We start from the raw sequence: 27,686 nt of genomic DNA on the forward strand, positions 1-27,686 counted from the left end.
AAAATATTTAAATCAGTCATGTACCATAATTAGGTCTTTGTATATGTCATCTCAGTCGAAGAACTCGATGTTGTCCCCCTTCTTAATGTTCTGCTGGATGACTTTGTGCATCTTTAGGTTGGCTAGGTTGCCCTTTATGTTGTCCTGATGATTCCCCCCTGCAGTATAATGCACAACACTTTGTTCATGGTGTCCAAATAGATCCGCAGCAGATGGAATATGGCCTAAGGCACCAGACTAATATGGTGCAAAGTATTGTTCTGACCCATATCCACTAAATTGACCTGAAGTATAGTGTGATGGCCCAGTGCTTGATGGTTTGCCAAATCGAGCAAATAAGCTGCCGAATGGTGTTTACGGTTGCTGACTCTCAGTAAAGTCGAATGTGCTTCTGTTTTGCATTTGAGTTTGATATGACATCCATGGTGCTGATGGGCCAGGCATTGATGGGGTAACCATCCAACCAGTGTAATGAGTGGGGATAGTTTCTGAATATGGTTGGAATATAGTGGATGGAGCAGGGTCAGACGGTACAAGAGCCGAGGGAATAGGATTATAATGATCAAGCGCTGATGTGATGCAGTAAGGGTGGAATGCGACAGGTGGGGGCAAAGCATCATCGGGAGGAGAGGCTAGACGCACTGGATGTTGACGACGTCGAGCAGGACGTGATCGATGTCGTGCTGCTCTATGTGAGGGCTCAGGCTGATTGATGGGTTGGTCCTCTTCTAATTCATCATTAAAGGTTTCTGCTTGAGGTGCGGACTGAGGAGGTGGTATTTGGCAAAGCCGACTTTCTTCCTCTAGAGCAATCATCATTTTTCTTAATGTACGTTTAACTTCAGCCACATTTTCTGTTGATGAGTTCTGTAATTTTAGCAAACAATCCTCAATTGCATCATCCTGTAAAAATATGAAGTCCATGTATTATGTTACATTTTGAGTTAAAAAAATTAAAAAATATTATTACTAAGTATTTAATAAAGAAAAAATACATATTGTAAATGATTACCACACAACCAATGGCAGCTCTACTTATTGAGATCCAACGTCTTGCAACTTGATGATACCACTCCATATATTCAGAATGATGGTGGAGTGGTTATGCCATTTCTTACCCTTGAAAAATGTAATGTTCTCGCCTATTCCAATGATTAATGTACGTCGCATGGTGGTGCGCCCAATTACTCTTACTAAATCAGAGAGTAATCTCATGTAACTCATCTGTTTGCATCGGTCGTCGTGGAATAGGATGAGCCAAACCAAACTGTCTCATCACTCTATCAGGCTGGTGCCATTCAATAATATGAAAGCAAATTAATGGCACCACTGCCTTCCATATGGGATGGCCCTGTATGCATATGTCGAGCAGCTCATCCAACAATTCCTCATTATATGGTTCCCATGTAATCTGCAAGTGAATATGAGCAAAACATGAAGTATTAAATTTGCAAAACATAAAGTGATTATAAATATAGGAAAAAAATATAACACTATTTTAAGTCAGATTTTGAGAATTTTGATTTACATCTTCAGGTCGCATTTGATCAAGATTGTACCGAACTTGTTGTAGTACATGGGTTGTAACTTCAGTGATCTGTCGAGCTCTACTCTACCTATTAGTTGATAAGAAAATTTAAAATGTAATGCAATAAATACCAATTTTTTTATTGTTTAATGGAAAAAAAATATAAATCTAGTTACATACCTAGCACCTAGGGGTGCATCATGAGGTGCCGATGGATCTTTATTGATGGAGAGATTATTTTAAATCTCTCCCAGGCCCAGATTTGCAATATGAACAGGGGTCCTGAAATCTCCTTTGCTTCAGTAACTGCAACACGACAAAGCTCACGATAAAGGAAGGCTAAGCAAGCTCTACCCCAACTGTATGTCGCAGCTTCCCTCAAGTCTTCTAATAGGGGTAGGAACATCAAGTTCACATATGAGTTTATCTTGTCGAGAGATATCGAACCGATGAGTCGTAATATGAATGCTCTTGCATGCCATAACACTGTTAAATCATCAGCTTGATGTGGAATAGCTCCAAACTCATCAGTTAGCCATGATAATTTTAATGTATGTCCTCATATCATTTCCAGAGGTGGTCTACTCCCAACAAGAGCTCACAAACTTCTAGCTAGTCAGCTCGTGACATTTCAGTTACAGCAGAACCATGTATTGGCAATCCAGTGATAATGCCAACATCTTGAAGACTGATTGTGTACTAACCAATTGGCATCATAAATGTATGAGTTTTCGGTCGCCATCGCTCTACAAAGGCACTAATAAGGTGCCAGTCAAGGGAAAAAAATCCTAATATAGCAATTCCAATAAATCTAGAATCGTCGAGATGAGGAACAATTCGGTCATCAATGTCAGCATGCAATATGTTCCCCTCCCTCCTAGACATAAGCACCTCATGCTCCATTGTACCAGTCCAAATCCCTTCAGAACGATGTTGTGACTGGAGTCGTAAAAGCTCTGGATCAATTGGACCAGGCATAATGTAATCTCTTCTTGTCTGTTGATTAGCCATACCTATTCATTATATGAAATATACATTTTCAATTTGTATTTTGACAGGTACAACAATGCACATATTTTCCTTATACAGTAAATAATACATAAATGGTAACAAAAATATTTAATACACGCATTAAATGGTATAAATAAACATTTCTCATTCAATGCATTAATTAATAAGTCTGCATTACATAGTCAATGCAAAAATAGAAGTACAACATTGTTTACTACATCAACAAACCTATAAATATTAGTTACAATATTACACGTAATTAGATCAATCTGACAATTTGATTTACTGGACATGATCTAATTAGCTCGTCATAAAGATCTTTCTCTAATGTGTAGTCGATTTTAGGTAAACTGGGCTTTACCAGAGTATGTTTGTTACTATCACGCATTTTTATACCACTGGCTCGACACATTGTCCTTGTAGCGACCCAACTAGCATATTCTTTGACAAATCCTTTAAGAAGTAGTAAATATGATGGGTTACGATTAGCTTTTAATTTTCGCCATACACTGTTAAGTATACCTTTATCGTGGACACAACTAAAAGCTGACCTTAAAGCCAAATATCTAGGTTTATCTATTAATAGCTCTCCTTCCCATATGATTTATTGAATTAGCCCATTCACCCTTATCATATGCTTAACAATGCTGAGTAGGTAATCTCTTGTAGTTGAGGGTGTTACTTCCATAGGTAGATTAATCAAATTCCTAATTAAACCATGTACTCTTGCCTGCTATTGTTAACTGACAATTCTTTTCGGAGTGCGCATTATACGATCCATTATTTTATCTAAGACATAAACAAAAGAGAACATAAATAAATATATACGAAATAAATCATAATGCAGTAATTATATTAAATGATGCAATAATTTGAGCTGATTACCATTATATTAAATAATGCTATGAGTACAACTTTTTTTTTTAATGCAGACTTACGGTAAGTAGCTCCAATAAATGCTACCATTATCAGTCGAAAACAAACACCTCAAAAGGCAATAAGTAATATTTAAATGTATCTATTATGAATATCTTACCGTCACAATATATATAAAGATTAAGATAAAATTGAAAAGTACTTAACCTAACAACGCGGGGGTAATAATATACATAAAATGAAAACATAATGATGAAAACAGTGTCCAACAATTTATGATAATAATACAAAGTATTTGAAAAAAGTGTGTCCTTGTTCAAGACATAGCCTTCAATGGATTTTAGACGTATCCCCTCCTTTTTGAATCACCCTCCAATCCATTTCATTCGTATTCCTTAAAGAAGTTGGTCTTCCTTTAGACCTTTTCCAATTTGGGTCAAGTATAAGGATTGGATCATTATCTGTTGGCCAACCATCATGATGTCAAAGTGCATGAAACTACCAATCATAGCACTTAAGAGTTCGCTCCAATGTATAATAATTTGAAACGTATTGCTCATAATTTATTGACATTGATTGGCATGCTGCTATGACATGAGAACATGGAATACATATCTCTTGAAACTTCTCACATGTGCATGTCCTCTCATCAAGTTTGACGACGTGCTTGTTCCCAGTTTTACCCTTCCAAACTTCAAATTCACCACAATCGTGATTAAACAATCGAACATTAAGTGACTTTGCTTCATTTAAATTTTCAATCAAAATTTGATGACATGCCGGGGTTAAGTTGAAGCCCAACTGCAGTTGTTCGCGGAAGGTCGTGCGGCGTGTGTCAAAATATTAGACACATTGGAAAAATATTTTCTCTACCATTACAGTTATTGTTAGTGCACGAATCCCCTTAAGCATTCCATTAACTGACTCAACGGTATTGGTTGTCATGGAGCCTCCATCATGAGAACGTGTCCATTTTTCCAATGGTATATTTTTGGCCCATTCAAACATATCTGGATGCTCACTCTTGATTGTGTCCATGGCATCATAAAATTTTTTTTTTTCTGAATTTGGTGAGTTGTTAATAAAAAATGTCAAATTTTTTATTATGTCACATTGAAAATGCAATTAATGTTTGTAAAAATACTATTCTTTAGCAAAAACTAACCTGCCTTTCGGAGAGCTTCTTTAATGTCAGGATTTTTAAACTTCGTGTTATAATTACTCAGTATGTGTCTTAAGCAGTATCAATGATGTCAATCAGGAGGCTGCCACCAATCTTGCTGCATTGCTTTTTTTTTATGGCAATATGCCTATCTGATATAACACAAATATCAAAACGATCAGTCACAAACACCCGTAAACAAGACTTGAACCAATCACAATTCCTTGTGTTTTCACAATCAACTATTGCCCATGTAATAGGAAAAATATGATTATTGCCGTCCAGTCCCGTAACACAAAATAAACACCCTTTGTACTTTCCATATAAAAATGTGGAGTCTATGAAAATAATTGACCGACAGTGCTTGAAACCTTCAATTGTTTGTTTGAAAGCCCAAAACATCCTATCGAAAACCCGATTATCGGGTTTTAATTTATTATTAACAAATAGAGGGTCATCTTCAATCAAGAACGAGGAATCGGGGTTGTGTTTGCACAAAGCAAGCATGAATTGACGCAATCTTGTAAAAGATTCCTCCCAACCACCAAATATCTTAACAACTGCATCATGTCTGGCCTTCCACGTCTTCCAATAACTCGGCATATATCCAACCTTATCTTTGATTTCTGCTTGTAACGCAGATATCTTCGCATTTAGTTGTTCTCATATAATTGCTAGGATGAAATCATATATAAATTTGCTATCCAATTGCCTATGATCTTGTGAGATTGATGGATTAACACATGTATGGGGTCCGTTATATCGAGTAATTTTCCATATATCAGATCCTTCTAGACGAGATGCACGCATTCTCCACTTACAATTGCTCTTTCTATATTTGCACCTTATAGCATATGTTTTGCTCTTTGTCTCATCATAAGAAAACTCATGATGCCTAAGTAAATATTCTTTGACAGCTTTTTGGACAGCCACTCTAGATGGAAATGTCATTCCAACTTAAAACTCATTCGATGGATCCCACATTGAACTATATTGCGATTTTGACCATGGATCAACTGTTAGCAATGAAAAATCTATTTCACAGTAAGGTGGAGGATGGACAATAGGCATTATTGGGTTTGCAACATGAGTGTTATAGTATGAAGGCAAGTTTACTACTACCTCATTATCATGCTCAACATCCTGATTGAAGTCTGCCTCATCACTGTCAATCTATTGTTCATCAGAATCCTCTTCATCATCACCATTATTGGGGCAATAATGACTATTAGAAAAGTTTGATTCATTTGATTCGTACACCCATCGACGTTCACAAATATCTTCAGATTCATTGATAACCCCCAAAACTTTATCCTCAAGCGTACTACTATCAAGTTGAGACAATTGATAACGTACAACTACCTCATCAGTTGCATCTGGGGAAGCATCTGCATTAGTAGTACCAACATTTGATGGTCCCGCTTCATCAACAACATTTGTAGATGCATCCGGTCAAAATATATCAATATTCTATTGATGACATACCTCCAATTTCATCAATTAAATTAAATATAATATTTATATCATCATCATTAGTCAAACCCATACAATCCTATTTCACTGAAGTATCTCCTTCGATGGGTTGTCTGAAAAAGATATTCAATATAAATTCATACCCAGCTTCAAGATCAATTGCACGTACTATTTTCATACTTAAAATACTGAAATCCATGCATCTACCAATGGTAATGACTATTGATGAACCCCCACAATAGTCGTAGCCTTCACCATCATTAATAATTTCTCCATCCCAATATAAGGTAGCAAACGATGAAATTGACATTTTTTATGATTAAATAAGAATCCTAGTTATTTGAATGACACATAAGAAAAATTATAATTAATAGTATTGACTAACTTTGTAAAAGAAAAAAAGGGAATTCGAATAAAGATCCAGTTTGGTTCTTTATTTCAGCCAAACCTATTAAATTTTAATTCAACTTTGAAAATTTTTTAAAAAATCAAACCTAAGGCTGATGCGGTTTTATTCGGTTCACCTAAGAAATTCTACAAGTACTCGAATAAGCAGTTCGGTTTACCTCATATATTCAACTATATGTGTTGAAAAAAAATAATAAAATGAATCGAGCCAATTTGGTTTTCTGGTTTGATTCATTTAATTATTTTATAGTTTTCTAAATTCTCATAATCGATTGGGTTAACCACAAATATTTAATTATTTTAATTTCTTTTATATTTTTATTTTTGTTTGAACTATCAACTTAATAATATAAATTTATATTATATATTCTCTACATTATTTATTATAAAATATTATAAACACTGTTTTGCTTGAAATTTTTTATTCTTTCTATAGTTTTTACATTAAATATTTTTAATCTACATATTCAACTACTATATTTTAAAAAAATATATATTTTACGTATTAACTAATATAAACTTTATTTCGGCCATTTGTTGTATTTATTAATTTTTTTTGTTTTTTAATTATATTAAGAATATAATATTATACTATCTCTTTTATTTTATTCTTTAATATAATATTTTATAAACTAAATTTCCGATTATTTTTTTCTTTTTTCACTAACTTTTACAATTTTTCAAAGTATATATATATTCCTTTCGAATCTGAACCTAGTACTAATATTTTTTTTTTAAATTAAACCACTATTTTATATTAAACTAACTTTTCCTATTATAATTTATTCTTTTATATATAGAATTTTATATTTTCAATAAATTTCACCATTTATAAAAATATTATACTATTACTGATTTATATATATATATATATATATATATATATATATATATATATATATATATATATATATATATATATATATATATATATAGTTAAAAATATTTCCTCTAATTTTTAATATTATCTATAAACTAGTTAAAAATTATAAAAATTAAATATATATTACACGAAAAAATTCATTTGAAAATATTAACAATAAATCACTCATTTTTCTTCTAATATATGACAATATCACCCTACACTTGCAAAATATCATTCAAAAGCTACATATTAACACATGCATGCATATTTAAACAAATATTTCATCAACTTTCTGCAAACATAAATATATGAAACACTCAAACATTTAAATATATTACATATTTATTTTCTTAATAAAGTAAAATACATACTTATAAAAGGACAATATATCTTCAGAAATCACAAAAGACAAGCATAATTTTTTTTTCTCACTGGTCCACCACTACAAATCGTTTTCTGCTTCTTGGTCCACCGAACACAAACTGGCAAGGAAGTAGGGAGGGAATGACGGATATGGGAGAAGAAAGGGACGAGAGAGTGCTGTAAATGAGAGGGACGAATGAGAGGGACGAGAGAGTGCTGTAAGTGGGGTTTAAATTGCACAGTTTGGACGCTAATATAAATGGCATTCGGTGGAGCTCGGAATGCCAGTCAAAGAAGCGTCCTTTGTTCATTCCTGAAATTCCCTGCTGACTTGACGGGGCTGTAGAGATTCCCTGCAAACAATTTGCACTCTATTAGTGCTAGTGTCCCGTCTATTTGCACGCCGTCAACAACAAAGTCTCGACTGGTTTTCCTCTGCATGCTATCATCGATAGTGTCCCAACTAAAGACGCTATTTTGACTTGCATTTGGATTTTCAACTCATCCCACTCCTGTAATTTTTGGACTTTGAATACTTTTCCCATATTTTCCTTTCCATGGCACACTCGTATAGTAATTAACCTCTAAATTGGGGTATGAAAAAGAATAACAGAGAAAATTATATACATTATAAATATTTTTATTTATAAATTTCTTAAATTTACTCGCTCTTTATCCTTTTTAAACTTAAAGAATACATATCATCTCTTTTTATTTTTTTTAATTTACTCTTTAAATTTTTTATTATAAACTTTTTTAACTTTTTCCTTCTTTATCCTTTTTTTTACACTTTTATTACTTATATTTTTCTTATTTCATCTAAACATAGTGTAAGTATAAGGAGGAGGAGGAAGAGGAGGAGCGAAACAGGGAATTATAATAAAAAATATTTTTATGTTTGGATAAGAAAGGGTATAATGAAAATATTTTTATGTTTGAGATTAATAAATTTGGGAAGGTAATAGAAGTTGAGGCTTATTGTTATTTATCCTTATTTTATATTAATTTACCTCTTCTTAATAAAGGTATATAATTTATTTATCTATTTTTTTTATTTATTTCTTTTTTATCTTCATCCTCGTTCAAACAAACCTTAGTAATTTTGCATAGATAGATTTATATAGAATGACAAATGAAAATAGTTATTTTTACTCATTTTTATTTTATTATTTTAAAGTCAGTTATATATTTTAATTTAATAATTATTTCTATTTATTTGTAAACTATTCATTAATTTATCATTTTATATAAATACACCAACATAAAATTACTGTAGTAACATATAACTTCTCCTTAGGTTGAGAGGCTCTTGTTTTGTGCTTCAGTTTTCGACGATCCCGTCTAGATGGCGGTGCAGGCAGACTGTGCTCTTTCTCCTTCCCATCTACTTTGGATCCCTAAGGATTGATCCATCTAAGCCCTAAGGTTTTTTGTAGTCTGGGTTTTAAGCCTTGTAGTTGTAGAACGTGGGGACTTTGTTTAGGTTATGGAATTTACTGGGCTTCGGTTTGTTGTATGCTCCCTTTTTGATGAACCATCTAACTTTCGATTAAAAAAAAAAAAAAAAAGCCAATAAGCCTGCGCAAGCAAAACGAGAAGTGACTAACAAAATTAGTTAAATGTGAGAAAATTAAATAAAAAGACTATTTAATTAATAAAATTAAAACTTAAAAACAATTTTTAAATTAAAAATTATTTTAATTAAAAAATATTGCATGTAACACCTCCCCTTTTTCAATTTTTTTTTTTATATATACTATTAAAGGAGGATTATTAGTTCTGCTTTGAAAATTGTGGCAGTCTATTGAAAAAATTTATCTTTATTTTGAAAAAAAAAAGTTAATAATTTAGATTCAGAACACTTAATTTTTTTGATCAAATATCATACATTTTATTTTTTAAAATTTTGTTTTGAATAATATTTTAATTTTTGACAGGTTAAGAATAAAATCCACTAGCTAGTTGCCGCCACATACATCTGGTAAGAACCTCATCTCCAAAAGTATATATATATATGGTGCGCTTTTCTTTTTTATTCGTTAGTATATGATTGGGAACCTTGCGCAGATTCGAAAGTCGGCATGAACCTAGCTTCTTTAAGGACCATGTTCAAGCCAACCAATCTTTGCTGATGCTGTTCCTTGGTTACTCCATTCGAAAAAGCACCCAAAGCCTCCATAATTTGTTTAGAAAGCTTAAACTTATTCCAACCAAATAAATTACCTACTCTTGCTTTATTATTGCATGATTGAGTAACGACTTTACCTCTATTTAACTTTAATTAATATGGGATTTAACTATAATCCTGAGGAAAGTAATTGATTAGCTGCCATTGTATCATGTATTTTCCATGAAAAAAGAAAAAAAAGAGAGAAAAACTTGGAAGGAGTGTGGAATCAGAGGAAATGAGGCTTTTTGTCGACTCATCTCATACAAAAGCTTAATACAGTAGCAATTAATTCTATGGCCATTTCTTTTTTGCTGTCTCTGTGGCTTTTTGTTTTTTAATAATTTCCCCTCGAGCCTTATCCCTTGGTGCAAATGGAAAGCAGTAACTTTTTTCCTGTGTTTTGGCATTTTGCAGGATAAACAGGCCCACCATCTACTACTCTAGTATAAAATATTAGCTCCATAACCCCCCATTTATATATGCAAAACCCACCAAGCTCATTCTGGTTTTTCTCAAACTTCTGTTGCCAATTTTGGAGAACATGAAGCCACAGCATCTGCAACTGTAAGGAAGATTTTGTCCTCGCCAATTGTATTTGCAAAATTGGACGCATAGAGCTTGTCAATCACCACAGGACCAGGATTTGCCAGAATAAGCTGCACAACAGACATAGGGAACTTCCTGGTAAGGCATATGCAATTTTACTAATTTTAAAGCATTTTCAATTTTTATGATTCTGTGATTGTCACTTGCGTAGTGTGTGATAATAGTTTGGGAAATAGATTTCATAAGATGATGTCACTGGTGTAGAAGTTTTTTACCTGAACATCCTTCTTCTGGAGGCTCTTGTATAACTCTTCCAAGGCATGGATGCCACTGGTGTCAATGTCAGTAACAGCTGCAGAAAAATTCAAAAACATTAGGAAAGAAACGAACAACCTAAAGGGTGCTTCATCGTTCAACAAATAAAATCAGCTTACGAGACATCTCCACTATCAAAAACTGGATTTTCGGTTGGTATGATGCTTTCAACTTTTCTTCCTCATCTGTCAACCATCTCAGTATCCTGCAAGAAATTTGATTTTTAGCCTTTCTAAAATTACTGAAAAAATTGACCCATATATCAGTAAGTTATGTTAATTTTTTCAATTGCCAATCATTCTTGGGCACTTTGTCAAAACAAGTCTTTATACACAATGGAGTTAAGTTACCAACTATAGATTTTAAGTTCTAGGATTGTTTAAACAATATAGAGGATTCCACATAAATCACACAGCTAAGACAAAAAGATGTCTTTACCTCTCTCTAACATAATTGGAATTTGAAAAGTAAATTGCCGAATCAACTCTCACAATCAAAACACCCTGAACCATGGTTGCTCCTGGATACTGTTGAATGTTTCTGTACACAGTTGTCCCAGGTAGCTTCCCAAGAATTGCAGTCCGGGGCCTGGTAACTTGTAGGAGAATTTTGGCAAAGGATATTGAGACCTGCAAGGCATGGTGAAAATATAATTTAATTTATCCTAGCAATCACAATTATTTAATATATAGGGAATATAAAGAATGGACATTCAAACTCTTACCGCAATCAAGAGGCCTTTCTCCACGGTTGAAAAAACTACACCAAAGAAGGCTCCCATGCAAGCAATGAAATCAAATTTATCTATCTTCCATATCAAAATTGCTGCCTCAAAATCAATTAGGCCAACGACAGCAGATATAATAATGGCAGCAAGAATAGCGTTTGGGGTATACTTGAAAAGCGGTGTGATAAATTGCAAGGTGAGAAATACAACACAAGACATAACAATGTTGGAGAAAGCAGTTTGACAGCCAGCCATGTAATTTACAGCTGAACGAGAAAATGAACCTGCAAGTAACAATCATAAAAAATAAAGTCAACATCTTCCACAAAGCTCACGCATATCTCCACAAGTTAGGCATAAGGAATTTTCAATGGAAATTCAACCCGTACAAAAGATCAAAAGTAACCCTTAGCAAAGCAATTGTTAGGAGCCATTACCATCAATTTCAGCTGTATAATTAGAAGTTAAATTTTATAATTTGGGAGTTTCTTAGGTATGCATACATCAATTCTTATGGCTGAATGGAAGAATATACAATATTCACGCATCCACTATCATTTACACATTGTCATCATTATTCAGAAGCAGATATATTAATAAGATTCACATGTGCATCTTTCTCACCTGTTGCCGCATAGCAAGAAGTCATCGAACCAACAATATTCATGGTTCCTAGTGCCACCATTTCTTTGTTTCCATCTAGTTGATAGTCCTTCATGGCAGCAAATGTTCTTCCAATTGCTATGGCTTCCTGATAAACCCATTAATTGAAAGAATAAAGATGAACACAAAAATAGTTTAGTTACAGAATTGATGATCAAATTCTATTGATATATGATACAGAATGGATTCCATAGCTATCTCACCGTTAATGCTATCATTCCAGCCACAACTCCAATCTTAAAACCTTTTGGAAGGTAGTGACCACTGAAATATATTTCCTTCACAGAGGAGGGATTTATTCCTTTCTCTATGTGTTTCACCTTTAGACATCAACAAAATAGTTAGTATTAATTCCAGCTGCTATTGCTGGCTATTGCTACTTCTGAAGTTCCTACCATATTCAAAATTATATCCCAACATAGCAAGGAAGTGGCAAGAAATGCTTACAATTTGAACCCCTTGCTTATCTGCACGGGTTATAAACACAAAAAAAGTTGACATAATAACAGATATCAGTGGCGCAATTGCAGGCACCCAGAAGAGTTTCTTGTTCTTTTTTCCCTGCACCACAATTAATGTGAGAATTAGGAAATGGTTTGAAAACATTTAATTTAGGAGAACATGGCTAAATTTAGAGACTTACAATGTACTTGGCAAATAGGAGGAAAGCTAAAAAGCTCACACCAATAACTATAGTCTGCCAGTTCCACTGCAAAATATTTGTTGTACGGAATTCAGTCACTGTGAATATGAGCACTTACTTGAACAGGAAAAACTTAATTTTGTAGAGTTTCAGTATTATAGCTCAAATTTTGGAGGTAAGTGTAAGCATAACAAAAACTAAAAGGCAAATTAGAAAAAACATACTCCGTGATGGGCTGAGACAAACACTGAGTGCAATACGGAAACTATATCAGTTTTCTTTGTGAAATCTTTTATTCCAAGAAGACCCTTAAGCTGCTGGAGTGCAATTGTGATGGCAGCTCCACCCATGAAACCAACAACAGCAGCATGTGATAAGAAGTCAATCAAGAAGCCCAACCTGACCAGATGAACCAACCAGTATGATGTTAACAAAGCCAAAATATGAACATAGAAAAATGAAAATCCCGATAGAAACACATTAAACCTCAATTGCCTGCTGAAACTTAACTGGGTTAGGGTATTTGATTACCTGAAAAATCCAAGGGTTGCTTGGGTGATTCCTGCAAAAAAGGTAGCTGTGAATGCTAGCCTCCGATATGTTTCTGCATCCTTTTTGGAATCAACTTCATTCTCAAGCAGAGTCCCCATCAAGAGAGAAACCACAGCTACTGGTCCTATTGCTATATCTCTAGAACTACCCATGAAAGCATATATCAATGGTGGAACAAAGCTGGTATCTGACAAGCATTTCAAAAAAAACCAACAGTACTGTAAATGTATGTCAGACTACAAGAAAAGCCAAGGCAATGCAACAAGTACACAGTAAGGGAAACTTACACAATCCATACTGAGGGTCCAAATTTGCAAGTTTTGCATACCCAATATCCTGTTTTGCCAATAAAGAAAAAGAAAATTTTCAGAAAGAGTTCAAAAGTAGTAGAAGGAATAAGATGTGAGTTTCTTTACTTATGTAGCCAAAGCAAATATACCTGAGGAATGCAGAGACTAGCAATGGTCAGTCCAGCAATGATGTCCCCTTGAAATTTGGTGAAATTGTAACTCCTACCCCACTCAAGAATAGGGAAGATGGTTTGGATGCCTAGGATGAACTTTTTTGATCTTGGTTGGTCCTTGAAAGGACGCAGAGGATCATCCGCAAAGAATGTCTCCTTCACAGTAGCTTTGATTTCTTTCAAGAGGTTTTGCTTAGGGGGAATTCCAACCTTGTGTGTATGTGGTGAGTTAGGAGTCTGAGGATGAGAGGATGACAGGCTTCTAATGTCCATATCTTTTGTTTCGTGCTCTTTGTCTGTTGAATATACTGTTGAAGACACTGGCTGCTGAATGAATTCACATGCATTGCAGGATCGTTTACAAGACAACCATCGTTAGAAAGAAGACAATTCTGATATGAAGCAAAAGCCTGGTATACTTCACCAAACATGTTAAAGGTTGCCTTCTTTAGCTTTTCTTTGTTTTGTTTCATATTTTATTAATGTTAAAGACAGCCTAGAAAGCTAGAAATTCTAGAACTTAAGAACAGAACAACATGCAACTTAACCCATGCTCACTATAAATGCTACCCTGGAAAGGAAAAAGGCAACTAAGAGAAACTCTATGGTGTGGTCAGAGGTAAAGAAACTGAAGCTAACCACAACAAAATAAGGAAACTTATGGAAAAAAGGAGTCTTAGACAACAATTGTAAGAAGATGCAAAGCCTTCTTGATCATGAAAAGGTGTTATATCAGCTCCTGCCCATGTAAGTTATGAAAGTATTACTGGTCAAACCCTCCTACTCAAGGGAGGGAATCGTCATGATTACTAAGAATCTAGATCACTTACATGTCACATACACAACACAAAACAAAGTGGACTAAATTTTTAGAAAAAATGGAGGCCGTCCAGGCCATGAGTTATTCTACACTTAGAGATTGATGTAAGCAAGCGATCATCTACTCCATAGTTGTGGTGCTTAAAAGGTTAGGGGGAAAAATGCAGCTTTAGAACGTGTTGACTTGGGACAGATAGTAGCAGCTAAAAAACTGCCATAACATAGCTCTCTCTCTCCCTTTCCGGTGTTCTTTTTCTTTTCTTTTTTTTTTTTTTTTGCTCATATCATCAAAAGTTCATAGAGCATGTAAAAAAGGTCTAAAGTGATGGCTAGTTGATTATATTATATATTCAGGGTCAGAAAAGTGAAAAAGCTTAAAATGAAAGCTTGGCCCATCACAACCAGCCATCAAAAGTAGCATTTTCTTTTTTGCTACTTCGGAATGGAGTTTTGGGCAAAAAATGAATCAGGTGTAATGTCTTCAATATTAAAGGTACTGTAATATTGTGTTAGATTGATGTTGCAGCCACTAGAACTGATTTGCTTCTCACCTAAGTTTCTATGATTTATTTGTACTGAAAATTAAGATGAAAAAAGAACAAAGCAAACAACAAAAAGGTTTTAGCATCACTTCTGTTCTTGTACAATATTCATACTCATCCAAAGGAAAACAACTGACATTCATATCCAGAACACAGAAATTCTTATCACTATTTTAGTCTAATAGAAAATGACATCAAAGGATAAGCATCCTAATCCCTTCTCACTACAAGTAAAGCCACAAATATATATATATATAAAGCCACAAATATATATATATATATATATATATATATATATATATATATATATATATACATGTGTGTGCGCGGGCGCCCGCCTCTATCCTAGAAAAGGAAATAAACAAATTGGAATAAAATTCCAATTTTCTCAACTTCTGAAAATTTTGAAGGCGAACTTGATTAAATAAAACAAAGCAGGAACGTATTAAACATTAAGTTGATTATTAGTTATTTAATTCTCTCTAATTCACTGCTCTATATATACTCATGAAAACAATAGTACAGTAACCCAAACCCAGAATTCATATCTTTCTTTTCAACTAAGCATATGATATGGGCATCTTCCAAATTGGAGAATAAAGGGGCCTTCAGAGAGTGTATCTCACCTCCATATTCATGTACTCCTCATGAAAGCCGTTGATAGTGGACAACAGGATTACCCTTCTCAAACCAAAAAAGATCTTTCCTTGTCAAAACCTGGCACTCAATCTGTAGGAAAAAGTAAAAGAATTTAAATTAACAAAAAGAGAGAGAGAGAGAGAACCAAAGTACACTCATAAATAAATAGCATGGCAAAAGGGAACAAGGAAACTTACCACCCAAAAACAGATAGCACCTTCCCATTAAGTACGCCAGACTTGATGGTCCTTATGTTTCCAAATACCCCATAATCATCATTGATGAATAAACAAAAGAACTTAAACTTACAAATAAGACAATTCCCAAATGCCGTCCAGGTTCAATGTATTTTCTTACAACTCTAAAAAAGGGAAAAATCATGAACGGGCCCAAAAAAATTGGCTGCCGTGTTTGGTTTCCGAGAAAAAAGAGAAGAAAGAAACTCCAGGAAACAAACTTCTTTCAACATTAAAATCAAAACTTTGATCTCTATTCTCTACTAAAAATAAAGAGACAGAGAGCAGAACTTTTTGGCTCGCATGTAAGTTCGAGTTGTTGTGCTTGAACCAGTGACTATGACCTGTGAAAACCAAAAATCGGTTGGTGATAATTACGAAAATACCACGGAAACCCAGAAAAGGCAATCACGTGGCTATGAAAAGTCAAATTGGTGGATCGCAACAGTGGAATTTTGTAGCCTCTTTGGGTTTTTTTTTTTTTTTTTTTTTCCAAATCTTCTATCATAATGGTCTTATTTTACTTTTGATTTTAAAACAAATAATTAATCTTTTATTAAAAATTAATATTTTTTCTCCAAAAAACAGCATTTAATATTAAAAAATTATTATCTTATTTGTTTGTCAACTAGATTATTATATGCACCCTACATTTTTTCTTTAAATACGTAGATTTCATCTCTTTAAAATAAAAAAAAATTAAATTTTTATTCAAAGAAATCTTTATTTATTAGTGTTTTCAATGTGTAAAATAATTTTTTTAAAAATAAGAATAAAAATAAAAAAACAATGTGAATGGGCTGTTAAAAAAAAGTGAAATGGTTTAGTGGAGCCGACGCGAGTGACAAGGTTGCACACATAATTGCATGTGGACGTATCTCCGGGCAGGTTCATCTGGGTGGAGTAATTACTTGGTAGCCCCTGAAAAGAATAGTGGCAATCACTGAAAATTAAAACATGCAAATAAATACAGCTATTAAAAAAATAATTTTTATATTTATACATTTTCTTTTTTTTTTTTAATTGTGTTTATATGTTTTCAACTTTTATTAATTTATTATTTCATATAAAATTACTTGCGGCAAATGGCTTACACATAATTTCACTGGCAGAGGCCTTTCGATTTTGAATGGCAACTGGCTTAGCGAACTTCTTCATTTTCCACATGTGTCCCTTTCTGGTCAAGGCATTGATTACCAAGTTGACCGCAACTTTTTGAATGGAATTTTAATTATTTGACTTAATTACCCTTGTAAAATATTATTATTACAATTAGAAACTATATAAATTCACATAAAAAATTCATAATTCTAATTTTATATTATGTTTTTTCTTTTCCTCTTTTATCTATCACAAATCACAAATTACTTTTTCAAGTAATAATTTATTTATTAATTTAATAAAATTAAATTTTATTAATTTTAAAAATAATTTAATAATATAAGTTAGTTAATTTTATTGAAGTAATATGAATTGAGAGTATATTAGAAAATAGGTAAACGGAATTTATTCTTCCATCTATATTAATTATATTTTCTTAAATTATGTGAAAATATAAGAAATGAAGTGAGTCTATTCTTTCATATTTTTTATCTTTTTCACTGAAAATTTTTTACAGGACTTATCATTAATTATTATTATTTTCTTAAAACAAAAAGTTGCCCATCCATTTCAAAGAAAAAGGAGATTTTGCAAAATCATAATTTAGAGTTTTAAAAAAGTAAAATATAAAAGAAATAAAGTCGTCAAAGAAAAAAAAAATATATATATATTAGAAATTAATTAAAAATGCTATCCATTCAAATTAAAAAAATAGAAATATTTATTTTAATGTAAATTAAAATTAAAATCAGTATTTTTTATAATAGTAGAGAAATAAGAAAAAAATAATGAAAAATTAATCAGATAACACATTAAAAATTTATTTAGAAAATGTGAATGGTTAGTTAATTTATCAAAGAAAAGAATTACACATCGTTTTACGGGGAGTGTGCGTATAAGATATACAGCTTAACATGTTTGGACAAAAATACTCTAATTTTGTTAAGAGGTGTGTTGTTTATATATATATATATATATATATATATATATATATATATATATATATATATATATATATATGTAAAGTGCTTTTGTGTGGTGGTGTTGTCTCAATGTCCGAGCACACGGAGCTATTTTTTGAGATCTCACGTTACTTCATAGAGAGTATATTTATAGAAATATAATATAATATATTTTGATAAAATTATTATAATTTTATTAAAAAGTATGATATCATTATTTAGTGTGCACATTATCTGTCAAAAAAATAAAATGAAAAAGAATTATCTATAATAATGATCGAAATATCTTGTCTAACTTGAATTAATTTAGCAGTTAAAAGGCATATTACTCACTTGCAAAGTCAAATTTAAATTCTTACTTCTCTTATTCCTTACTAAAAAAATAAAAAATAAAATATTTTATACTTTTATATTTAATAAGATAATACTAATTATTGTCTAATAATAATAATTATTATTATATGAATCATATTATAGAATAATTTAGTTTAATAATTAAAATAATGTTAAAAAAAGTTGTGCTCATAGTTTTGAAGTTTCTTGACTCATTGTGTTTTGTTTCAATGATTGAGATTAAATAATAATAATAATAATAATAATAATAATAATAATAATGGATGACAAAATTATAAAAAAATAATTATTTAATAATCACCATAAGTTATTAATTAAGCAGAGTCAAAATATTTGTATCGTAATGTCATCAGATTCACACGTAACAAAACAAAAAAATATATATATATTTATGTACATATTTCATCATTTTTTAATAATTTAGAATATAATATTTCTATAGCATTTTTTAAGAATTATTTTGTTTAAATTTAATTTATTATAACTTAAAATATAATAAGAGTTTATTTATTAAATATATGAGTTTTATATATTTTATTGACTTCTTTTATAACAGACATTTTCTAGATAAAAATTTTTCAAAAGGTAAAATATTGATAATTGTCGATTTTAAAGCTACAGGAGAAAATCGAACGCTCAACCGCAATCCAAAAACCTGAATCGATTTCACATTGGCATCTGAGACTGCAAGGCCTGGCATGCGATGTTAAATTTTCTTGATCAGGCCCGGGGAAGTAGAAGCAGAAAATGGGCTGGCAGCTGCAAATATATATGTTGTTCGAACCTCTGTTCCCAAGCCTTCATTTTGTTAAAAACTATTTATTCGGGGATTGTTTACTGATGAATTTTGTTGGTTTGTTGCTGAAGGCTTGGTGGTCTTTTAATTATATGGGTTATGAAGATGTTTATTTATGAAGTTTTCAGGTGGACTGGTAGCATTAGCCTTCCTTTCAATGAATTTATATCTTTTCGACAAAAAAGGTGGACTGTTAGCGAGTCTTTTTGCTACTGTTTTTATTCGTTGGGACTTATTGCTCTATTGAATGGAAGAATTTCATTCGGATGATTGCAAGCTATCTAAGCTTCTCAAAAGAAAAACTTGTAGCGGATTCTAGCATATTCTGAACTATTATTAGCTGCAAACTTGTACCCTAGGCCAAGGAATAAGCTAGGTCTTTCAAAATGATAATGACTGGGGTTACAAAAGGAGTTGATATGATGAAGAATTTAGGTCAAAAAGCAGAAACACATTTTTGGAATCTAATGTGTTAGTGGGTCGGCCTTACAAGTGAAGTGATGGAAGGATGGTTGTGGTGCATGCTTCATATTAGATGGAGCAGCAGCACTACTATTCTCTGAATTGATCACAACCCAATTGATTTTTTGATTGAAATGATAGGATAGGGGAACCAGAGAGGCACAAAGCCACCATCCCAAATCCTCCTCCATACATTATATTCCCTCGTGTATGAGTGGGCAGAGACTTAGCTTCTTCTTCCATACATTTCATGTCCTTTCACTTCATTAGTGATGTTCATCCTTCTCTTGGATATACTAGTCCAATAGCTAACTCATTTATATATATTGCAAATAAGAAAATAAAAGATTCACACGTAACTACCACTAGCTTGCGGACATAAAACTATGTGATGTGCTTGTCATCAGACTAAGCTTACTAATGCATCTCAAAGTTAAACACGTTATTGACTTAAAGATTTGGAATTGAGTTCTAAGTTGTTCTCTTTGAGGTCAGTTCAATTTTGATTAGCTAATTGACTACGACAAGTGAACCCACTTGATCTATTATAAACTGATAACACAAATATATGAATTTCTGTCTATTTTATATATTTATCCCACCATATGTGGGCATGCTTTTGGACGCTGTTCTGGTTTCTGGGCAAAGCATGTTGGCATAGGAGACAGTCGGCTAGGAGATGATTGCCTGCAAGGAAGAAAAAAAGAAGTACAAATCTCAAGGGTTGGCGATCATCTTGACAAGTGTATGGGCAAATATCAGAAAACAGTATTCAATAATGACACTACTGTTGGGAGCTTAAGTCCCACTGCTACGGAATAAACAAAAATTAAACGGTGAATATAAATAGTAAAATGATGATCAAAAGAAGTCTTAGGAAGTAGAAAATAGATTTTGGTTAGGTATGGGTTAATCCCCATTTAGTGGTAATACTTGGGGATAATGTGATGTACGCACAAATTAACATTAAATCAATTGGTAAACCTAATAAATAATCACATGTACAGATTAAAAGTTTTAACAAAGGAAGAAAGGAGATCTATTGGTGCATATTTTGAGAGTGAAAACTCAAGATATTGTAATGATTTTCGTTTAAAGGAGCAACTCTTCACTAAGCAAGCTATTATTATTATTATTATTATTATTATAGAATGGAAGCATTGAAGTAAGTATTTTTAATTCATTTAATTATAATTAAGAAATTACAGTTTTAGAGATTATTCTTATACAATAAGTTAAAATTCAATGATTACTTACTTTTTAAGTTATTAATTTAATAAAAGGACCCTTTTTTTTCCTTTTAAAGAATAAAATATTCCCCAAATTTCACTTTCAATCCTCATATTTACCATTTTGGATAGAATTAGCCTTAAACAAGCATTGAAACACTCCGGGGATATTTTTTATCTTATTATATTAATGTAATTAATAAATAAAATATTTATATTTAAAATATATTAAACTCTGTTTTATAATAATATAAAATATTATGTTTATATCTTGTAAATAAAATTATTATCTAATAATAGTTAATAATATTTAATATAAATTTAAATAAAATTAAAATTTAATCATTGCATATATTATGTATTAGTTATCTATATATATATATATTCTAATTTAAGATCAATTAATATTAATAATATACTATTTATTATTTACTTATTATAATAAATTGAATAAAATATAATTTAATAATAAAAATATTTAACTATAAAGTCTAATAATAAAAGAAGGTAATAATAATATTTATTAAAAAGGTGAATTGATTAACCTATCTAAAAAAAAGCATAACATTATCTTTATAGTAATTCATTTCAGAATATATGATAAAAGATGACTTTTTTTTTTTTTTTAAGAAGAGGAATCAGAACGGTAAAGGGAGAAATAAGTTAAAAAGGATAAAATGGTATTTTTACTGTTCTTTAAAAACAGTAAAAATTTTGGATAGGATTAGCCTTAAAAGGACACACAATATAGGCATATAGCCTGGCTCAGGCAGTTCTCCTAAATACTTCAAAGTTCAAGCTACATGGATTCACGGCCAACGGAGACCCTCACAGTAGAGGAACTCCAGCAGCTCGACGACGACCATGATACCAGACGGCATGAGAGGGCACAGTGGGTGCTGAATTCTCCTGATCCACCAGGTGTATTCCACGATCTCATTGGTTCTGTAAGGGAAGTTGTCTTACCCCATGGACACACAACTGCGAAGCAAACGACAAGCGGACGTGCAATATCATTCTTGCAAGGCCTATTTCCTATCTTTAGCTGGGGTAGGAATTACAGAGTTTCTAAGTTTAAAAACGATCTAATGGCAGGTTTAACACTTGCAAGCCTAAGCATTCCTCAGGTACATGTACATATTTGTTTTCTGGTCGATTAATGATCAGCATATGGTAATGGGATATATGTATTTTTTTTTTTTTTATTCTGTCAAACAACTTTCCTGCAGAGTATTGGATATGCTAATTTAGCAAAACTTGATCCTCAATATGGCCTATGTAAGTTGCTGAATTCTATTCTATCACGATATGCTTATAGAAATCTAGAGTATTAATATTATCCCATAATGTTGAATTTCTTGGACTTAGACACCAGTGTTATTCCCCCTCTGATTTATGCTCTAATGGGGAGTTCAAGAGAAATTGCCATTGGACCTGTAGCTGTGGTATCTATGTTGCTCTCCTCCATGATTCAGAAAATAGAAGATCCTGCAACTGACCCTGCTGCATATAGAAATATTGTTTTTACTGTTACCTTCTTTGCTGGAATCTTCCAAGCTGTATTTGGATTGTTTAGGTACTCTACAAATATATTCTTTTAAACGAAGTTTTAATTATCTTCGAGAAATCGTTTGGTTTTTTGCTGGTTGCAACTCCTAACTAATAGTTCAGAATATCTGCAGGTTGGGATTTCTTGTGGACTTTCTTTCACATGCTGCCATTGTTGGATTTATGGGGGGTGCAGCCATAGTTATTGGTCTTCAGCAACTAAAAGGTCTACTTGGGATCAGTCATTTCACCACTAAAACTGATGTAGTCTCTGTCCTGGAGTCTGTTTTCACATCAATAGACCTTCCGGTAAGTTCTGCTGCTCTAGCAAACAGTTCATCAGTCCAGGGGACTTTCTTTGACAACTCGGAAACATGAAGAAAACCTTGTCTCCTTCATTCTTTTCCTAGTACTTCTTTATTTCGTAATGTTAATCAGGGCCTTTAAACAAGTATTTAGCGTTAAAATTAGGTACATTTGGTAGATTTTCACAAATTTGACGGCCCTCTTCCTCCCATTTTCTGCATTCATAACAGTGGTGCCCTCTCAATTTCGTCCTGGGATGTTCATTCCTTATCTTCCTTCTAATTGCCAGGTTTATTGTGAGTAATTCAAAACTGCCATTTTTATTTCCAGATTTTAGTAGTATTTTCTGTTTCATCAAGTAAGCCTCAATTGCCTGTTCCATTTGCAGGGCAGGAGAAACAAGAAGCTCTTCTGGTTTCCAGCCATTGCTCCTCTTATATCTGTAATATTATCCACTTTGATAGTGTTCTTGACAAAAGCTGATAAGCATGGAGTCAAGATTGTAAAACACATCAAAGGAGGCTTGAATCCAAGTTCAGTCCATGAATTACAATTCAAAGGACCACATGTTGGACAAGCAGCCAAATTTGGCCTCATTTCTGCCATTGTTGCTCTTACCGTGCGCACACAAAATTTATCTAATTATCTCAAAGCTTTTTATTTAACTTAGAAAGGTAAGTTTCCTTAATATAATTTAAACATTTGCCTCAGGAAGCCATTGCCGTTGGCCGGTCTTTCGCTTCCATAAAAGGCTATCACCTGGATGGGAACAAAGAGATGGTAGCTATGGGATTCATGAACATTGCAGGATCTATGACTTCCTGCTATGTAGCAACTGGTGAGCTACTCAGATCAATTCCACTAATTAACTAAGATATCAATACTAATATTGCAAATATTAATCCAATTGGTTCTGGTATATATTGATTTCTGCAGGTTCATTTTCAAGGACTGCTGTGAATTTCAGTGCAGGATGCGAAAGTGTAATATCCAATATAGTAATGGCTATTACAGTATTTTTGTCACTGGAACTGTTCACTAGGCTCTTGTACTACACTCCCATTGCCATCCTTGCTTCAATCATTCTATCAGCTCTTCCTGGACTCATTAACATCCATGAAGCTTACTACATCTGGAAGGTCGATAAGCTAGATTTCCTCGCCTGCATTGGTGCTTTCTTTGGTGTCTTGTTTGCTTCAGTGGAAATCGGTCTTCTTGTTGCGGTAATTCACATAAATAATTTGTTAATTAATTTTTTTCTTCTTCACTTTTAGCCAAGAATCACTTAGCATTTTCTATGAGCCCGAACAAGAACAACTTGTACCAAACTTTATCAATAATCAAGTTTTCTTTTCAATAAAACAACATGTCGGATGATTTCCAGATATTCCAAGCTCAATTTGGAAGTACTCAAACTAGCGGGTTCCATCTCATAATTAAACCTGATAATTGAGCCCAGGCTCTGATGGGTGGGTGATTGTAAAATGTCCAGAGTCATTTTCACAGCTTTGTACCTAGCGCTTGCTTTATGGGTGTGGTAGGATTTAGAATTTCAATTAGTCCTAAAGATGAATTATAATCTATAAATAAAATTTTCTCATCGTGCATGATTTTTGGTGGACTAATGTAGGTAACTATCTCTTTTGCCAAGATATTGCTAAACGCCATTCGACCGGGAATAGAAGAACTTGGAAGGCTTCCAAGAACAGACACCTATTGTGACATCAATCAATATCCCATGGCCATCAAAACTCCAGGCATTTTAATAGTCCGTGTCAACTCTGCCCCACTTTGCTTTGCTAATGCCAATTTTATAAGAGAAAGGTATGTGTCATTAGCTATTTATACCCAAAGGAAACAGAAAATGCGGTGCAGGAGTTAATTCATTTAACAATTAATGTTCTTGTTTTAGGATAACGAGATGGGTGATAGAGGAAGAGGATAAATCTAAAGAAAGCACAAAGGGAAGGATTCAAGTAGTAATTCTTGATTTGTCCAGTAAGTTCTTGCAGCTTTAGAAGAGATCAAACACCAACCATATATGTATTCTGCTCCATTGATCTCAGTGCCCAATCAATTTTCCTCACTGCAGATGTGACAAACGTGGACACTGCAGGAATTCTTGCACTAGAAGAGCTGCACAAGAAGTTGCTATCACATGAAACAGAGGTAAGAAAATGACGAAGTATTATGTAAAATTTCTAGTGATTTAGTCTTTTGGGTACATCCATACAAATGGAATAAGATTATATTTTTCTTGTTCTTTTTTGCAGTTAGCTATAGCCAACCCAAGATGGCAAGTGATTCACAAGCTAAAGTTGGCCAAATTCGCAGATAGAATAGGAAGAGGAAGTATTTTCATCACAGTTGGTGAAGCCGTAGCTGCAAGCATTAGTACTAAATTAACTAGTCTCAACAACTGTTGACGGATTTGGGTGGGCTTCGTTAGTGAAATTTTGGTAAAAGCCTATTTCACCTCATGGTTTTGAAGAATGGTGAGCACACGTTTGTAGCTGTTTGATGGCTCAGAAAAGCAACACATTGGCTATATATATATATTAACATTCCAAAATCAAACAAAATAATTGAGTTAATCCATATGATACAAATAACTGTAAAAAAGAATTATTGGGATGATTTTGATCCATACCTATACATAACATGGAACATCCAGAGCAAAAAAATAAAACCAGCTTAGGTAGAGAACATCAGCTTAAATGTGTGTGAACTTATAAGAGTTAGTGTGCCTTGTTAAAATTATTTGCAACTTTATTTCCAACAAGTAAGTGAGGACCACTGAATGGAATTTCTATCGCAAGAAGAAAATTAAAAAAAAAAAGGCTGTAAAATGAAAGAAGTAAGAACAGGCATCAAAAGAAATTGTGTTTCAGCAGGGATCCCCATATACAAATTCAGTTCATGTTGAAGTTATAATTGATGAGAAGGCATGCAGAGCCTTGCAAACTCATAAACCTAATTAATTAATGATCATGATCATCATAGACTTGAATCAACATTAATTATGGACATTCAGAACAAAGCCAATAACTAAAGAAATGATGGTGATCTTTTTCCCCAGAGAAGTGTAACTTGTCCATCTGTGTTATCTTCTATTCTTTTTATATTTTCCCATCCAAAACTTTAACAATTTCAGATATAATTGAGAGAGTGAGAGCTGATTCAACTATGTTTTTGTATGTCTAATTTCTAATTCTAATTCGCCTGACCATACTGTTGGCCCAAATTATAGTACTTAGTAGCAATTAGGTTGTACTGAAGGCTGCCCAAGTTAAGGTGCAGAAAGAAAAACTCTGAAGGCCAATAGGAATCTTCTGATTCCATCATGGCCCAATGTTGTCAACAATAAATAATTGATAATTAATTAGAATTGGCTATGATGAGGAAGACATATATGACTAAAGTAAGGTATTTTAATCACCATGCAAATATTATAATAATAAAAGTCGGTGGAAATTTAAAATAAGATAATCTAATTTAAGAGGAAACCAAATCGGTGGAAAACATTTGGACTTTAGCAGACTGATCAAATTGTCAAATGGTCGGCCATAAAATTAAATTGGTTTCCCCCTAATTAACTCTAAGGAAGACCATTTTCAATCAATCCCATTTTCTTCTCTTTCACGTTATTCTTAAATAAATGAATTAATTTGATTAGCGTGCTTGCACTGACAAAGAACATTACACAAAACCAATGTATGAATATTAAGAATTTGCGGATAAATTATCCTCTCATTCTATTTATATCTATTACATTTGAATTTTATATATATTATAATTAAAAAAATAATTAAATAATTTTATTTTTATAAAAATATATTAATAATTAATTAAATTATCTTTTATTTCATTTAAAAAATTATTTTCTAAATATTTTCTAAAAATTATCTTTTGATTCAACTATTCTTAGTCGAAAATTTCTTATTTAGATCTTTTATATTGTGGATCAAAGAAATAAAAGTATATACAGGATTTATAAATATATTTATATGGGACTGATCTTTTTCTCTCTTAGAAGGTGTTTATCTTAATTTATAAGCTAGTCAAAATAATTTATAAAAATTTATTTATTTAGAATATTTTTAAAGTTTATAAGCTGAGCTTATAAACTAAAAAAATTAAACAGGGTGGCTAACTTTATTTTAGTGCTCATTTTAATAATAAATATATTTATAAATTAATTTTTTTTATTAAACTCATCAGTTAATTATCAGTCACTTATAAGTACTTTAAATAAATACGTAACTATTTAAAATTTTAAATTTTTATAAATTTAAAATAATTTATATGTACTTATGAGCTAAATTTTATAAATTAAACTAAACACTCTCTTAAGCCACCATCATTAGTCCGATCAATGTAAGAAAAAATATTTTCCTACTTTGTCATTTCAGGAAATATGCTTTTTGAAAGCAATGTATTTCAAATATATTAGCGGTCTAAATCCTAAGGGGTTGTGTGTTGAGCAATAAAAAACACCAAAAATACAATATTCAAATCATAGGCGAATTTTTCTGCATTTAATTAAGATCCCCTAAATTCTTTTTTCTTTTTTTTTTTTTAAATGTAAATGTGGAATATTGATATTGCCTCAAAGGCAAGAGATAGAACAAGGGCCTAACAGCAAGAAACATGAGAGTAAAACTAAGAGGACTAAAGAAACAAGCCTAGTACATATACGGCCCCAAAGAGATGAAGCTGCTGCCCAACCATCTCAGCACCGCCATCCAAACCATCTGCATTGATCTCCAACTAGGGATGAGAAGCACTCCAACACTTAAAAAACAATTTAGAAGGAACTCCAACACTTATAGTTCAGAAGGAGTACCACAGGAGGCCCAACAGACCCCTTGAACCAAACCCCATAAACAAACCGGACCTCCAATAATCATCAAATGCTGCAACACAG

At 32.5% G+C, this 27,686-nt stretch overlaps 2 protein-coding genes and 1 long non-coding RNA gene across 4 annotated transcripts; 2 read left to right on the forward strand and 1 right to left on the reverse strand.

The window, feature by feature from the left end:
* Window positions 1-9,984: 9,984 nt before the first annotated feature.
* Window positions 9,985-16,329, reverse strand: LOC110669245 (sulfate transporter 1.3). Its single transcript, XM_021830800.2, has 15 exons — window positions 15,963-16,329; window positions 15,753-15,855; window positions 13,742-14,092; window positions 13,590-13,638; window positions 13,282-13,489; window positions 12,975-13,149; window positions 12,751-12,816; window positions 12,555-12,668; window positions 12,311-12,427; window positions 12,069-12,195; window positions 11,442-11,728; window positions 11,156-11,346; window positions 10,837-10,922; window positions 10,678-10,754; window positions 9,985-10,512 (listed from the first exon to the last, which is right to left on the reverse strand). Exons 2-15 carry the CDS (start codon window positions 15,762-15,764, stop codon window positions 10,369-10,371), a joined length of 2,004 nt encoding a protein of 667 aa, XP_021686492.2. The 5' UTR covers window positions 15,765-15,855; window positions 15,963-16,329; the 3' UTR covers window positions 9,985-10,368.
* LOC110669246 (uncharacterized) lies at window positions 10,393-14,500 on the forward strand. Its single transcript, XR_002497651.2, has 2 exons — window positions 10,393-10,540; window positions 14,118-14,500. It is a non-coding gene; the product is annotated as an uncharacterized LOC110669246 (long non-coding RNA).
* Window positions 16,330-21,669: 5,340 nt separating the features above from the next.
* Window positions 21,670-25,396, forward strand: LOC110669295 (low affinity sulfate transporter 3). Of its 2 annotated transcripts, none has more exons than XM_021830882.2 (12): window positions 21,670-22,032; window positions 22,135-22,183; window positions 22,274-22,481; window positions 22,588-22,762; window positions 22,990-23,055; window positions 23,148-23,378; window positions 23,471-23,597; window positions 23,696-23,982; window positions 24,390-24,583; window positions 24,672-24,757; window positions 24,852-24,928; window positions 25,033-25,396. In XM_021830882.2, the coding sequence occupies exons 1-12, from the start codon at window positions 21,709-21,711 to the stop codon at window positions 25,183-25,185; spliced, it is 1,977 nt and encodes a 658-aa protein (XP_021686574.2). In that variant the 5' UTR covers window positions 21,670-21,708; the 3' UTR covers window positions 25,186-25,396. The 2 variants fall into 2 exon arrangements, with proteins under 2 accessions (XP_021686574.2, XP_021686575.2); XM_021830883.2 differs by having other exon boundaries at window positions 24,411-24,583.
* The last annotated feature ends 2,290 nt before the right edge of the window (window positions 25,397-27,686 follow it).

This window comes from Hevea brasiliensis, chromosome 12 (assembly GCF_030052815.1).
Source record: "Hevea brasiliensis isolate MT/VB/25A 57/8 chromosome 12, ASM3005281v1, whole genome shotgun sequence".
NCBI lineage: Eukaryota > Viridiplantae > Streptophyta > Magnoliopsida > Malpighiales > Euphorbiaceae > Hevea > Hevea brasiliensis.